We start from the raw sequence: 15596 nt of genomic DNA, 5'->3' as shown, positions 1-15596 counted from the left end.
GGTTACCCGACTCATGCCATGGGAAAATTTTCTGGCCCTTTCTCTTCCCCTCCTCCCTCTCCCTCTCCCTCTCCCTCTCTCCCTCTCCTCTCCCCTCCTCCTCGCACTCCGACGCCAGAGGAAGATGATCACAATGGATTTTTATTTTTTTCTGACCCCTTCCCTCACCCCCTTTCCTCCCTTCCCCTCTCCCTCCCCCGACAGCTTCAGTCAACTTTAATGGAATGTTTAAGTGGACAGAGCGTACATGTGCAAATGCAAGAGGGATATTGTGACCAGGGAATTGCGGAATTGGACTTTTGTAAAATTTGCTGGGCTTCTGAGATGTTGTTGGCTCCAGAGAATAGTAAAAGGCAATGGGGCCAGCATCTTGCGGGAGACGGCGAGCAAATGCAATTACAAATAGCTAATAAAAAATATGAGAGCCAGCGGGCAAAAGACTGGATAGTCGATAGGCAATCAAAAGAGACCCATTCCTACAAGCTGCGATCTGCGACCAGAGTCACCAGACCGCAAAGGGCGAGGGGGGGGTGGCGGGGGAGGCAGAGGGGAAGAGGGGAGGGGAGGAGAGGAGGTGAGGGAAAGGGTCAGAAAAATGTTTTTTTTGAGGTGATCGGCGCTGGGAGAGGTGGTGGAGGTGGTGGGTTGGTTAAAATTTTTTTGTGTATTAGATTTTTTGTTCAAAAAATTTTTTAGGTATTAGATTTTTGAGGTGTGTAGGTTAAAAACTTTGATAATTTTTTTTGGATTCCTGTAACAAAAAATTGTTAAAAAACTAGTATTATACAAACTTTCTAAAAACTTGGGGTTTCAAAAAAGCCCTTGGTTTAATATTCTACAGTTACTAAGGTAGTGAAAGAGCTCATTATCTCACAAGACATGTAGAGATTAGTCTCAAAATGTATGGGAGTTTTCATGCTCCAACTTTTCTTCAGCCAAATCTTAGGGCTGATTTATAACTAGTATATCTGAATAAAATTTCATTTTTTCATAAAAAGGGCTTTGACAGAAAGATTCAAGTGTGTGTTCCTTAGCTTAGTGAGGGACAAAGGGCAATATAGTTTTACAAGGTAGATGAATCCCTTGTTGAAAATACAAATGCAATATAGTTTTACAATGTAACTAGCTTATGTATGATGGGGTAACAAACACATAGGATCAGTGTGGTAAGAAAAATTTGCTATAAAGATGGACTTGATAAAAGTTTATGACACTGTTAGATGTGATTTTCTGTCTAAGGTGTTGGAATTTTATAAGGGATAATTTCATAAACCTTCCTTGAGGTTTTTAACAATTTCATTTAGCTTTTTTGAAGTTTTAAAAATTATACATATCTCTTTTGTCATTTAAAATGACAATACTACCCTTAAATATTTTAATGAAATTTCCTTGTTTGGTATGCTTATACTTAGAATGACTTTTAAAATTATTTTTTCATTCTTTTTCCTTCTTATTCATTTTTTTAAAATTTTTTGCCAATAAAACTATAGAATTACCATTATTACCTCTAGTTTCCATTGTAATAAAATGTCGAACTAGTTTTTTGATGAGTTAACTTTATATGCAATCCAAGGTTTTGATGATCTTTGTTTTCTATTTTTTTGGTATTAAAATTAACAATAAATAAAAAAGAAGTGACCCAAAATCACTACTAAATTATGATAATCTCACTACTTAAAAAATTCATAAACTTTAAATGAATTATTTCAATATTTTCTTTTCTATCTTATAAATCTAAATTCATAATAAAATACTATCAAAAGTATCATATCATAGTGATAAAATTATTATTATTATAGTAGTTTATGAAATAGTAGTTATGGAATGAAAAATTTGGCACATTTTTCTTATAATTATACTAGATAGTCTTATAATTGTATAGGGGAAATAAATTAAAACTCATTACATAAGGGCATTTTGGGTATTCACTTAAAAATTTGATCAAGTCAATATTATTCAAAAGTTTTGTTACTAAAACTGTCAAATCAAGGGAAGTATGTGTAACTTTTTAAACTTTAGGGGAGCTTAGTGTAATTATCAGAAATCTTAGGGGAGATTTCTGAAATTATCCCTTTTTAAAAACACTTTCCTCTGAAATTTATCACCTGGTTGTACGACGGGGTTTTACTACTCACATTTCGTTGCATCTCCCCAGCATGGGTTCCTTCATACTAAGGAAGTTTTTCACATATGTTTGAAACTAGACCTATCAATTGGGGCTAAAGAGTCGGACTTTCATATGTTCGAGTTCAATTCATTTGTAATATCTTCGAGTTTCAGACTATGAGTTTTGGATTAATAAATATAAAGTTCATACTCAACTTACATAGTATTCGAGTTGTGAGTCTTATTTGGACTTAACTCAAATTCACTTATTACTCTTTAATTTTCTTAATATAATTACTATAACTATTAAATTGTAAAACTAATTTAATATTTACAAGACTACAACATTAAAACTAAACATGAGCAAGTAATAGTACTTAAAAAGTATATGCACCAAAAATTTTTTAACAATTTTTATATCTAATTTGTTCAAAATACATGAAAAATAGTAATACAATATGCAGTCATAAGCCGATACATCTTCAAAAGTTGGAACTTTTTTATAGTCTTGTGATTTGAATCCAAACATGCTTGATGATTTGTATTTATAGACAAAAAAAATCAACCAATATTATGCTAACACAAAAATTTACTCAACCAATAAAAAAAGTTAGAGATTTAGTTATGCATTACTAATATTATCTTTCAAGAAAACTCGTAGAAGAGTCTTCATATGTATTTTTGTATTTTATAATTTGTATATATTTAGTATTAATAATAATATATTTGGATATATAGTTATACATAATATCAAAATATGAATATTATATATAGGGCCGAACCTATATTGGATTTGAGTCTAATGAGGCCCAAACTCGTCTTATATTTAATTCAGACCTAATTTTTAGATTTAAATTCAAACTGACTCACTAAAATGTAGGGTTCATCAAACTTTTTCTTGGGTCGAACGAGCCAAACTCAGGTTAGTCCGGTCCACATTGACAATCCTATTTGAAACTCTAATACAGGAAACAAGTTTTGATTTTCATACTAAATGCCGAAAATTAGCCTTGTACATGTAATATCTGTTGTTAATCTTATGTTTTTTTTCTTTTAGCTTTGTTCATAATAAATTTAGAGATTTTCATACTAGACAAGTTTTTATATTTAACTATTTAACTTTTATTAAATACATTAAATGTGTATAACTATTTGGCTTAAAAAAATTAGAGTTAATCTTATATATATGGATGGTATATTCAATATCATGTTTAGATGCATGCCATATCTATATGTATATATGTATATATATATATATATATATATATATATAATTTGAATTTCAAATTTAAATTTAAATTTGTTGCTAAATAGTGACCGTGTCTACAATATCAGTGTATAAAAGATTAATTCGAATATATATAATTGTTGTGAGAATGGAAAGCAAAACAAAATTTAAAATATTAACGTGAAGTGAAAAAGGGTGATATGAGACAAAATTTGTCATTGCGATTTAAGACATCAAGACAGACACCAATATAAGCATTTCCTATTACATGATAATTATGGCTAATAACAAACTTATACAAGACTTAAATTTGATAATGTACTACTTGTAAATAGCCAAAATACTAGTTATGTGGCTTCAACTAGTTGAAACATATCTGAGTACAGAATTAGTACTATATATGCCATCGTCAATGTCAAAGAGGGCTTCAAAGATGGGAAACTATATATATGCCATCGTAAATGACCAAATTTCTAGTAGCTAATCTTTTTTGCAATCATTGTATAGTTTCAATCATTTAATGCACGAAACCTTTTTTCCCTATCACATGCATACACGTGGTATTTTTGTTTGGTACAAGTTAATTTTTTTTTTTAAATTCACTGCAAATTTATGCTTTAAGAATAACATTGTCCTGTCTAAAAATCGATAATTCTTGGACATTGGCGTTATCACATTATACTTCAATTGTTTATACACGATTAATGTATAAATTTTTTTATATTAACAAGTTTAGATTATTCCACATAACATAAATTCAAATTTTAAATTTAAGTTATAATCATATGTTATACATCCATAATTGCTAATATAAAAAATTACTATACTACCCATGCATAAAAAGTCATTTCTTAATAAAAGGGTAAATTGTATATGTTTAAATTTTTTAGGGCAAAAGTGCATTTATTTTAAAGAACAAGGGACAAAATGTAATTGCTAGTTGAGCATAATTTGATATTTTCTTGAAGTTAAAGGATAAAAAGATATTATCAACGGAAAGTTCTAAAACTTTATAAGGATTGAGGCACGTAAGGTTGGATTAAAGTAATTTGACTAGATGGTAAAATGGAGCGATCATAAGTCTTAGATTCAAATCCTCTTAATTAGCTATTGGAGTCTTAATCTTTTGTAAAAAAAACTCAAATTAAGGTAACCCAATATTCGGGGACTCAAACGTAATTTAACATATCCGTAATTTGCGAAAAATGAAGGGGTATTTGTCCTATCCTCAAAACCCTAGAAAACTCCCATTTGGTTAGCTTTCCATACTCCGGGGGTTTCTGGGGTTTTGCTTCTGCTTCAGCAATTTTGGGTCAAAAATCAAAATCGCGAAGGAATTGCTGTCATTGGTAAAACCCAAGCCCCCAAAAGCCATGGAAATCCCGGAAAAGGTAGCTCATAAGAAGCAAAAGAATAAGCACAAGAGAAAACATGAACAAGCTGAAGAAGAAGCTGAAGCAGAGGCGGTGATTATTGCGCCAGAGTCAAAAAAAGACAAGAAAAAGAAGAAGAAACTGAGGCAAGATGAGATTTTGAATAATGGGTTGTTCCCAGAATTTGATGAAAAGGCTGAAAACTTTGATGGGTCAGCTGTGGAATCCAAGAAAAAGAAGAAGAAACAGAGACAAGAAGACTTTTTGAATAATGGGTTGTCGCCAAATTTTGATGAAAAGGCTGAAATAGCTAATGGGTCAGTTAAGGAATCCGAGAAAAAGAAGAGAAAGAAGAAGAAAAATGAAGAAGGAGAAGAGGGTGTGAAAGACAGCTTGAGTAATGGGCTTGTGGAGAAAAGTAAAGAGGGCAAGAAGATTGGCGGGGATGAGGGAAATGTGGAGGTGAGTGATAGTAATGATGGTGTGATTGTATCTGGGAAAAATGTCAATGATAAAAATTACAAGGCTTTGAAATCATTTGGGGATTCAGGGCTTCCTGATAATGTGCTGGAATACTGCAGAAAGTTTGATAAGCCGTCTCCAATCCAGTCCCATTCTTGGCCTTTCCTGTTGGATGGACGCGATTTTATTGGCATTGCAGCAACTGGATCAGGTAATTGTTGGATATGTATAGTTGATTTGTATATATAATTTCTTATGATGCTTAGTTTATGTTTTGGTTTATTTGTCTGATCAGGTAAGACGTTGGCATTTGGAATTCCAGCTATTATGCATGTATTAAGCGAGCGAAAAAGTAAGACATCGAAGAAGGTTAATCCACTTTGCCTTGTACTTTCGCCTACAAGAGAGTTAGCTCAACAGGTATGTATTCTTTCATCCTTTTAGTGCTAGAAATTGTCTGCTATGGTCTCAGTGTTTGCCTCACTACCGACATTATGTGTTTGATTTAGTTAATTTTCTAGGATGAGTTTTCTGTTTTCATATATGAAACTATGGCCCAAGTAAGCTTCAAGGCAATTGATTTTGGTTTGATGTGAAATCATTCAAGGGTACGTGTCATACTTCAAATTTTTTGTTGATTAGCTGTTAGATTGGTATCAGAATAAATTGTTTAATAACATCCTTTTTCTAAAGCAAATGTGCTGGTCAGTTTTATCCCTGACCTGAATTCAACCACAGGAGGTATGTCAGTGTGGCACTAAACTGAAAGCTGTTATTGGTAGTAGGATGCTGCTTGATTCCATTACCTGCATCTGCCACCTTTATATCAATTTAGCTGTCATTATGTGGGCATTGGTTTCTGTGCTCATACATAATCACAAATTACAAATTGATTGCATTCCTACAACTATATTAGGCTGCAGAATAATATGTGGGTGTAGAGAGTTGACTGCTTCTGTATAGGTTCCAGATTCTCAGCTTTCAATTGACCGGACCCTAAAAGATGCTACTATAGTTGGACAGAGGATTATTACTAATGTCTTGGTTTTTCTATTTCCAGTTGAAGTTCCAATTTACCTTCTTTTCTCTGAGAATTTCTTATGGCATTAGGGTCAATTGTGAGATGAAGAGTTCACTTGGCAAATAAAAGGTCTTCCACTGTCCTTAGAATTACAGGCTCTAATCATTTCTTGATCTGCTTGCTAATTCTCTGGTAAAGGGAAAAAATTAAGAGGCTCAATGCTTTAGTTGTTTGAAATTCCTGTGGTGAGAAATATTGCACCTTAATGAGTCAACCGTTTGCTGAACTGTAATTTCAATTGGCTGATATAATTGATATACAAGAGATACTAATTTGTCAGTTTTTAAATATTATTTGGATTATGGTGGTATAATAAACTATTCTCAAATGCATATGTTTATATTGCTGTTTTATGTCACAACTGATGCATGGAAGGGGAAAAAAAAAGGTGTGTCTGGTATATCATCGGCCAAGTATCTAGATAAAGGTTAAAGAGGGAAGGGACTTTGGATGGTTGTAGATTAAAAAATATCTCTAAAGGACTGTATAAGCATGCCTTTTGTTTTTTTCTTTTAATTCTTAAATCTGGGTAAGCAATTCATGGTTTTATAACTTTCATCCTTTCCTAAGTTTCCCTAGCATCTCAATACAGCCAATTGCCAAATAAAATACGTTAATGTGCAGATTGCAGATGTACTTTCTGATGCTGGACAGCCTAGTGGAGTGAAGTCTGTTTGTCTATATGGAGGAACTTCAAAAGCACCTCAGATATCTTCTCTAAAGTCGGGCGTGGTATGGATCTTTTCATTTTGATGTTTAAGCACATTCACATGTTAAAAAAAGGATATGTAGAATGCTAAAAGTTTTAACTGCGTGTTGGCACTTGAAAAGTACTGCTAATCTCAACTCTTTTGTATTAGGTTGTTTTGTTGACTCTGGAGGCATAAAATGTGTTATAATAATGGACATCCCTAACTGTATGATTGCTGAAGAGAAGACATGTTTAATTGTTGTTGTGAGAGTGGCTTCTTTATTTTCAGTAACTGAAACATAAACTGAAATAAAGTCAAGGCAGCACCAATACAACTTTCTCTGAGGGGATTTACTTGCCTATATTCTGCGAAGTTCCTACCTTTTTCTTCCCATTTTTTGAGTTAGAAACCTTGTAGTCCTGGGATCTTCATTTGAACTTAGTGTTTCTAGGAGGTAATATGATTAATTAGTAATCTTTCATCCCAATTATGTTTTGCTCCCTTCACTGCAGAAAAACTTCAGACTTTTCATCGAAAGTTTATCTCGTTGTATCAAACTATGAATCTTTTATGTTATTCTTGCTTTTAAAGCAATATTGTATGCGTGGAAGGTGAATAGCAATCATACATCAAAGGTTATAGAGCTGCTTTTCTGAAGAGCTTTACATTTTTGTAATTTTATGTTAGCATAAATGGTCCTAGTTGAGATGTAAGCAGATGATTTTGTTGCAATATTCCTTGAGTTGAATCTATGCATTTTTATGGGGTTGGTATTCTGGACAATTGGATCATGAATTGGAGATAACTTTTGTTACGGAGCAATGTGTGTGATCCTACTGTTAGTAACTAAAATAACCTAAAGAGTTGCAGGCTTAATTTGTGGCAGTATCATGAGGTTAATTTGTGACTGCTAATGACTGGCTGGTAATTTGTGTTTCCAAATTTTTCTCTCATTATGGACTCTTAAACTCATTTTATCTGGTAAACTATCCTATTTCTTGTTTATGCACATGACTTTCTTCTTTTTAAGATTTAGTTTTAATTTCTAAGGATATGCCCAATCTGTCCTCTTAATATATTGTTCTCTTGATCTGGCTGGAGTATGTTAACATTATATCTTCTTTTTTCTGCCAGGATATTGTTATTGGAACACCAGGTCGTTTGAAGGATCTAATCGAAATGGGAGTTTGCCGGCTCAATGAGGTTTCTTTTGTGGTAAGTTAGATATTGCCTTTCCACAAAAGTTGGCAGCCAGTTGGTTATATTTTTTTGTCATTGTATATCTTGTGTTTCAAGTTTACTGATGAAAGAAGCATCAGAATGTCTTTTCATTGTTGGTTGGGGCATCATAATGTCAGGTATCTCCCCTTTGCACTACTGGTGCTACTCATGTAGATGTGCTTTGCTCATTCTGGAGGCAGGCTATTGAGAACAGTCTTTTTAGGAACCTTGATGGTTAGACATATGGTGACAACCCAATTTAAGATGCACAGTGATTTTGACTAGCCTAAGTCCACTTGTTAAGATGGGTTTATGAATTGGGTTTGCTAGGCTGGTCTTTTTATTTTAACAGGAAGACATGACCTTGACTAACGATCTCACTATGAATCAGGATCCTGATGCATATAGATACAAAGGGTATATATACACACACACACACACAGAGATATATATGTGTATATAGATATATACACATATATATATCTATGTGTACACACGCACACATATATGTTTATATATATATAGAGGTTTAAAGTTTGTCAAAAGGATGAGGAGTGGTAGGATAAGATTTACTGGATGAGGCCCTTTCATCGAGATTTCAGACAAATACTGGATAATGTTTTTGGCACTTAGTACAGGCCCTATTTGAAACCTACATCTATGATCGTGCACTAATAGAGAATTCGTGTGAAATAGGTTGGAGGTTCTGGTGCCTGGTGGATTTTGAGTGTTACCTTCGCTTTGTATCCTTGTTGGATTTTTCATTTCTTCCTTCTGTGTTAGGGTGTTGTGGTTTTCTATGATAGTTTCATTTTGCATGCCTTACAGTATATGTCAATGTATGTGGTTGGTCTTCTGATCTCCTGTGGCATGTCATTTTCTTCTTTCATGCTGATTATGATGCTTATGAGTTGAAAGGGCAGCCCATATATCTTTATTTTATGTTTCTTTGCGTTAAGGCACAAAGAAATACTGATCTTGCAAGAAAGTGTTCAGACTTTCCTGAATTAAGCTGTAGTTTGTTGCTAGCTGTTGCAGTTAATGATGGGCATTGCTGAGTAGCGTTTTAATTTGCATGACATAATAATTTCCTTTATTTTCTCATATAGTTCCAACTTTTTCAGGACTTCTCATTCCTCGTGTGTATAGTTTCCATACCTTTCTTTTTTTTTTTTGAGTGGAAGGGGGGGGGGGGGGGGGGGCGGAGCACTAGGAGAAGTATACATTCCTTTTTCTTTTCTTTTCTTTTAAGAACTTCGGTAAGTTGGGTGCTCTTACACGTCACTGTACAAAAGTTGTTCTAGCTGGTTTCTTGGTCTGACCTCCTTGAACGAGATTGCAACTGTTACTCTCAACTCAAGTTATGAATTTGTTTGTGTATATATTTCTTAGCTTTTCATGCTGCATAGGCTAATATGCAAATACTTGTTGATAAATGAATGTGAGATTCATGTGAATTAGACTTTCTTTGTTGCCGTTTAAGTCTAATAAAAATAACTATGTACTCCTACTTTTCGAAATTAGGTGTTAGATGAAGCTGATCGGATGCTTGACTTGGGTTTCGAACCAGAAGTTCGTGCTATATTGAGCCAGACATGCTCTGGTATGAAATTCATTTTCCTACTATCATTGCGCTTTGATTGAATAAAAGTATGAGGTAAAAATCAATTCAATTTCAATTAAGCATGATTGAATGTATGAATAATGATCCATAGCTTTGTTGACGTACCTTGTATGGTTTGAGCTTCTTTGTTTGAGCATTCTTCTTTTGCTCCTTTACTTCTTTGCTAAAGTTATTTCATAATAGTATTGGTTAAGGTTATGCAATAGTATTTTTATTTATCTTTATTTTAACTTGACTTCTACCACTTGCATTCTCTTTATGATATTGGAAGTATGTTATTCTAGTGGTGCCCTTAGATTTTGTATGGTGTCCTGATTCTTGCCCATGTATTTCCTTATCTGTGAAAGATTATGCCTGAACCCCAGGGCAACTTCTCTCCTATTCTTTGAAATTTTCATTTTCACTTTTATGGCCATCAGATGTGAATTTATTAAGTTAATTTCTAACTTAGTCTGTACTGGTATTTGAATCATGGCAATCTTGCAGCTCGTCAAATGCTAATGTTTAGTGCAACATGGCCTCTGCCAGTTCACAAGTTAGCTCAAGAATTCATGGATCCAAATCCTGTTAAGGTATGAAAATTTGATTGGAGTTCTTTGTCGTTATTGTGCACTCCACTCTTGTAATATGAATCGTGAACCTTGTTCCAGGTAGTTGTTGGGTCTGAAGATTTGGCTGCCAACCATGATGTCATGCAAATTGTAGAGGTATAGATTAGTCCTTGCTTAAAGACTTGGATTGACATTATAACAGCAATGTTGAGTGAAAATTGAAATGCTTAGATGTTGTCAATGCGTTCACTTTTTGAAGGTCTTGGATGATAGAGCACGTGATGAACGTTTGACAAATTTGTTGGAGAAATACCATAAATCTAGAAGGTATATATTTTCCAGTTGTATACTAAGTGCAGTTTTTCTTCTTAACACTAACTTCAAATATACTCATAAATCTTTTGTCCTCTTCGACGTGTAAAATCCACCAACAGAAGCTCTTGGTAAATATGTTGCAGAAACCTTTTGGTAATCTAGCATCATGAATTCATGATCAGATTGATTTTGTCATTCTGGACAGAATATGTTGGCTTTTGACCTTGAGTTTGACAAATTGCTAGTTTGACCAACCTTTACCTCATTTTGTGCTCTCTGTTGTTTGAAGCATTTCTGTGTTCAATTACAGTCTTGATCCTTGGGAATGACTTTTCTTTGGTTGGGGGTGTTGATGGTTGTTATGCATCATTCTGTTTATGCATTTGTATAATGGCTTCTAAAGCTTTCTATTTTATCAAGTGTTTAAAGAATGGAGTAGAGCTTCATCTTTTCCTTTTTCTCATTTATATGTTCAATGATATTTTTGATGTCTCTTTTCATTTCTCGTGTCACCAGGAACAGAGTGCTAGTTTTTGTTCTGTACAAGAAAGAAGCATCTCGAGTTGAGAATATGCTACAGAGAAGGTAGAATTTAATTCTTTCCTCTTGTTGAATACTTATTGAAGTTGGAAAGGAATTGTTCTTTTAGCAAAAGTGGTAGCTGCAATTACTAGTTTCTAATCTTGTGTTGAATATATCACAAGAGAATGATAACTATGCTTATAACATTGGATCAGCCTACATAGCATGTATAGTTTGATGTACTTTCCCCTTTACAGTCTTTACCAGTGTCTGAGATTTTTGTTTTGGTTCTAATAATTTTGTTTAACATGCATTTCTTTTTGCTTGTTCCAGGGGATGGAAAGTTGTTTCTATAAGTGGTGATAAAGCACAAAATGCCCGTAATCAGGCCCTCTCCCTGTTTAAGGAGGGAAGCTCTCCTCTAATGGTATGAAATAATTGTGGAATTTGTATTGTGCACCTCTCTTTAGCCTCCTGTTTTCTAACGTTTTTTTCGCGATACTTACTGAGTGTATGTGTTTCTTGGGATGCTTTTACTACATTTGCTTCTGATATATGAAGACCATGTTGTTCTAGGTCAAGTTTCTTCACCTCGTACCTGCTTTTAGCTTTTAGTGCTGTTTTGACATGGTTTACGAGTACACCTCTTTTCTTTGTTTCTCCTCATCTGTCACCTTATAGTCTATCTTTCACATCTTAATATTTGTATAACATATAACATGCTGCTGTACTGCACACGTGCTCTTCTCACATTCAGCTTTAGTAAAAGAGGAAGGGTGCACAAGAGTCACATCTCTGTTTGACACTCCCACCCTACTCCCCTGTCGAAAGCGGAAAATAAAGTTCCTGTAGATGAATGCATGGAGAGAAGATGGCTAATTTTGTTTAGATAGGAGAATGGTTGAGTCGAAATAAGGACCGGTGGTGGAGATTTAAATATGCCACCTGACTTGTAAAGATTGAGAGGGAAAACAAGCAATATTGTGGTACTATTTTCTTATTTTTAATGTCAGAACATGGTGAACTTATCAAAATAGATTTAAAAAAAAAAAAAAGAAGAAACTGGTAGCTCACAATGCCTTTGTGCTGACTGTGTCGTTGTGGTGCTGCTGATGATATTTGTTTTTTCCCTTCCGAGATATACTGGGTATTGCTGTTTGGAAGCTTGTTCTCATAGTTTTCTGGTAATGCTTTTTTTGCAGATAGCCACCGATGTGGCTGCTCGAGGATTAGACATTCCTGACGTTGAGGTTGTAATCAACTACAGCTTTCCGCTAACAACAGAGGATTATGTACACAGAATTGGAAGGACTGGACGAGCTGGTAAGAAGGGTGTGGCTCACACATTCTTCACAAAAGAGAATAAGGTAATTTTATAAACTGTGACAACCAATTTTTACCCTTATTTCACACTTTCATTTGTCTACTAAGGTACTGTTAGATTTCTACTTACGGCACTTGAATTTGCTGTAGGGACTTGCAGGGGAGTTGATAAACGTCCTCAGGGAAGCTGGGCAGGTTGTTCCTGCTGCCCTCTTGAACTTTGGGACACATGTCAAAAAGAAGGTGAGCTTTGTCTTTATACTATGAGTTGTCACTTGTGTCGTGACGGTTGCAAAAGAGTCCGTGTGGGCTTGAAAACAAATAAATGGTTCATCGGGTCTGAAAAGAATATCCATAATCTGGAAAAAGGGGAAAAAGAAACTTCATTCAAGTATCTTCCAGCTTTGACATCATTCCAGGGTAGTAGTAAACTGGTAAAGAATGAATGCATATGTCTTGATTGGAAGGCATTCTTGTTTAGATGAGCAGCATTCAAACATGCATGAAGCACAGCATGTATGGATTCCTAGAATCAGAAGGTTGAGAGTTAGGTCTATGCAATTTTATGCAAGGTTGCATTCTCACTTTTCAGACACTAAACATTACTCTTTTCAGGAATCCAAGCTGTATGGTGCACATTTTAGAGAGATTGATGTAAATGCTCCGAAAGCTACGAAAGTCAAATTTGGCGACTCTGATGATGAGAGTTGAAGATGAAACGAGATGATGTCTGCCTGCAGTGGACAGCAGTGATTGTTGGCATCTTCAGGCTTCAGCTGGTGTGCAGAGGCAAATACAAATCACAGGCAGAGTAGCAAGCAAAAGTATCTCAATTTTGACTATTCATATAGGACACACTTTATTATTATTTTTTAACTCATTGTAAGTGTTAACACCACATCGGGGTAGGAATTTTTTGTCTTTGGGGAAAAGAAACTGAACAGCTGCTTTCTAGAATCAGGTGGGAAAGAGTGTTTTTTTTTAAATCAATGTAGTGTCAAACAAGCTGTTGAAGAGGAGTATGCACTTGAGGGGAATTTTTGAGGCTAGTTATCTTCAATTGAACATGAACAAAACTTTTGTATCTTTACATTAAAGTAAGATTGCTATTTTTAAGAGTTATGGTTAAAATGATGCCTGTGGATTAGGGTTAAAAACAAAAAAGCTCCCTGTGGTATCTCTAATACACAGAAAAGCCCTCTGTGATTTCAAAATGTTTTGAATTAAATTGTAAACTAACAGAATTCGTTAAACCTAACGAAAATGACGGTTTCAGCCATTAAACTTATCGGATTCCGTTAAATTTTTCATTAAGTTTATCAAATTTCGTTAAGTTTAACGAATTTTGTTAATTTATAATTTAGTTCAGAACATGAGGTGTCGTTTTGTATGTTTTGAAATCACGGGGGACTTTTCTTTATATTACATATACCACAGGAGACTTTTTTATTTTTAATCCTAAATTAAATCATAAACATTGGTCTTACGGTATTGTTAAGATTGCTGCTGTCTCATAGATAGAGGTTGCAATTGGTTCCTTGTCACAGGAATTGTTAAAATTTTGAACTGGAAGGGCAGCCACTGGCGAAAGGATTTAGTTGTTGCTCAATGTTAATTACGTAAATATTTCGAATAATTTTAGGAAGGTACTTAAAGGTTTAGTTATGCGCAATTGAATTTGTAGGGATACTTGACCATATTGTACGTTGAAACTAGCGGTGTTAAGATGTCTTTTAATGGGATGGCTATCGTTTCAATGATAGGTTCAAAAACCTTTTTAGCTATACCTTCAATGTAATACTTGATTTTCAGCCTTAAATAAGAGCATGTTTAGTGATGTTTTATCTCTAACAATTTTTGACATGTTTGTTAAAAAAGACTTCAGGATTTATTGTTTGTTAAAAATTGTCAATAAAACTTTCCCATCAGAGGAGAATAAATAAAACCAAGGGCAAATCTAATGTATCCAACAAACCAAAACCTACCAAAATTAAAAAGCATACATAAATTTTGATAACATAACAAAGATAACTTTTATGAAACAATTGCAGCACTCATGTAAAACTAAGATGAGCATCCTAGATTACGGTGAAAATTTACCACAAAAAAAAAATATTAATGGCTTTAAAATTAAAGTACAAATTGCAGCAAACAAAAACATGAAACAAAGAAAGTAACAACAATTACATCTTTGATAATGAATGAATTTGTGATTGTTCACAACGAGATTGAATAATTTTGATGATGAATATACGACGATATGAGTGAGATGAGCCAACTTAACTTTGTTTTGTAAATTGGATGTGACGTGTAAGAAAAGAATGCATCATGGTATCTATTTTCTTCCTTTATAATTAGACATGACACAATTTGAAAAGCATCTTTTAGTTTTTGAGAATGCATATACTAATCAAGGGTAAAAAATAGAAATCTAAATAATGCCATGGAGAGAAATATATTTAATGCCCATGGTAGTTAAAGTTGAAGTGTACAATTAAACGACCAGCTATACAAACATCACTTTCCATTCAAATTATTGGTCAGGGTAGAGGATAAATGCTATGAATTAGGCTTCAATTAATTATATGCTTTTACATATTTTGTTTAGTATAACACACTTTTCTTAGTAAACTTTATTTAATATGGCTTGATATGTAAAAGTTTTTTATTAATCTTTTATACATTGATAGTGGACACACTCTTATCATTATTAAATGCATGACACATAACCTAAATTTGAAATTCAAAATCCAAAATTTGCATATATGTCATATATCTAACCACAATAGTGTATACACTCTCAATTTCTATCTCTTGCAACCATTATCACCCTCCTTTTGTGCTGTGTCTCCGGGGCCAAAGGTCGGCCTATCAAACCCCATGCCGCAGGAAGACATTTGCCATTTTTATAGAATTCTACTGCAGCTGTAACTCTATCAGGATCATTTCTTATAAAGTTAAGCTCAATCCTTTCAAGATAGAGTACATCCTTGTAGCTTTTCTATAGATAGCAACTGAGGGGAACACATGTCCAACAAAAATGTCAGGATTTTTCTTTTCTTTCTCTTCATTAAATTTAGGAAGCTAAATTTCTTCTT

At 34.0% G+C, this 15596-nt stretch overlaps 1 protein-coding gene across 1 annotated transcript; it reads left to right on the top strand.

The window, feature by feature from the left end:
- Positions 1–4574: 4574 nt before the first annotated feature.
- Positions 4575–13614, top strand: LOC113707090 (DEAD-box ATP-dependent RNA helicase 5-like). The gene is made up of 13 exons (XM_027229252.2): positions 4575–5380; positions 5465–5589; positions 6875–6982; positions 8077–8157; positions 9688–9766; positions 10274–10359; positions 10438–10494; positions 10598–10665; positions 11170–11238; positions 11509–11602; positions 12378–12542; positions 12649–12741; positions 13114–13614. Exons 1-13 carry the CDS (start codon positions 4708–4710, stop codon positions 13207–13209), a joined length of 1794 nt encoding a protein of 597 aa, XP_027085053.1. The 5' UTR covers positions 4575–4707; the 3' UTR covers positions 13210–13614.
- The last annotated feature ends 1982 nt before the right edge of the window (positions 13615–15596 follow it).

Source organism: Coffea arabica, chromosome 8c, assembly GCF_036785885.1.
Source record: "Coffea arabica cultivar ET-39 chromosome 8c, Coffea Arabica ET-39 HiFi, whole genome shotgun sequence".
NCBI classification, from domain to species: Eukaryota; Viridiplantae; Streptophyta; class Magnoliopsida; order Gentianales; family Rubiaceae; genus Coffea; species Coffea arabica.
This window is presented reverse-complemented; position numbering and strand designations above follow the sequence as displayed.

Coding starts and splice junctions, on each gene's coding strand:
- LOC113707090 (XM_027229252.2), top strand. CDS start 4,708: ATGGAAATCCCGGAAAAGGTAGCTCATAAGAAGCAAAAGAATAAGCAC. Junction 5,590..6,874: donor CAAGAGAGTTAGCTCAACAG/GTATGTATTCTT, acceptor GTTAATGTGCAG/ATTGCAGATGTACTTTCTGA. Junction 8,158..9,687: donor TCAATGAGGTTTCTTTTGTG/GTAAGTTAGATA, acceptor TTTCGAAATTAG/GTGTTAGATGAAGCTGATCG.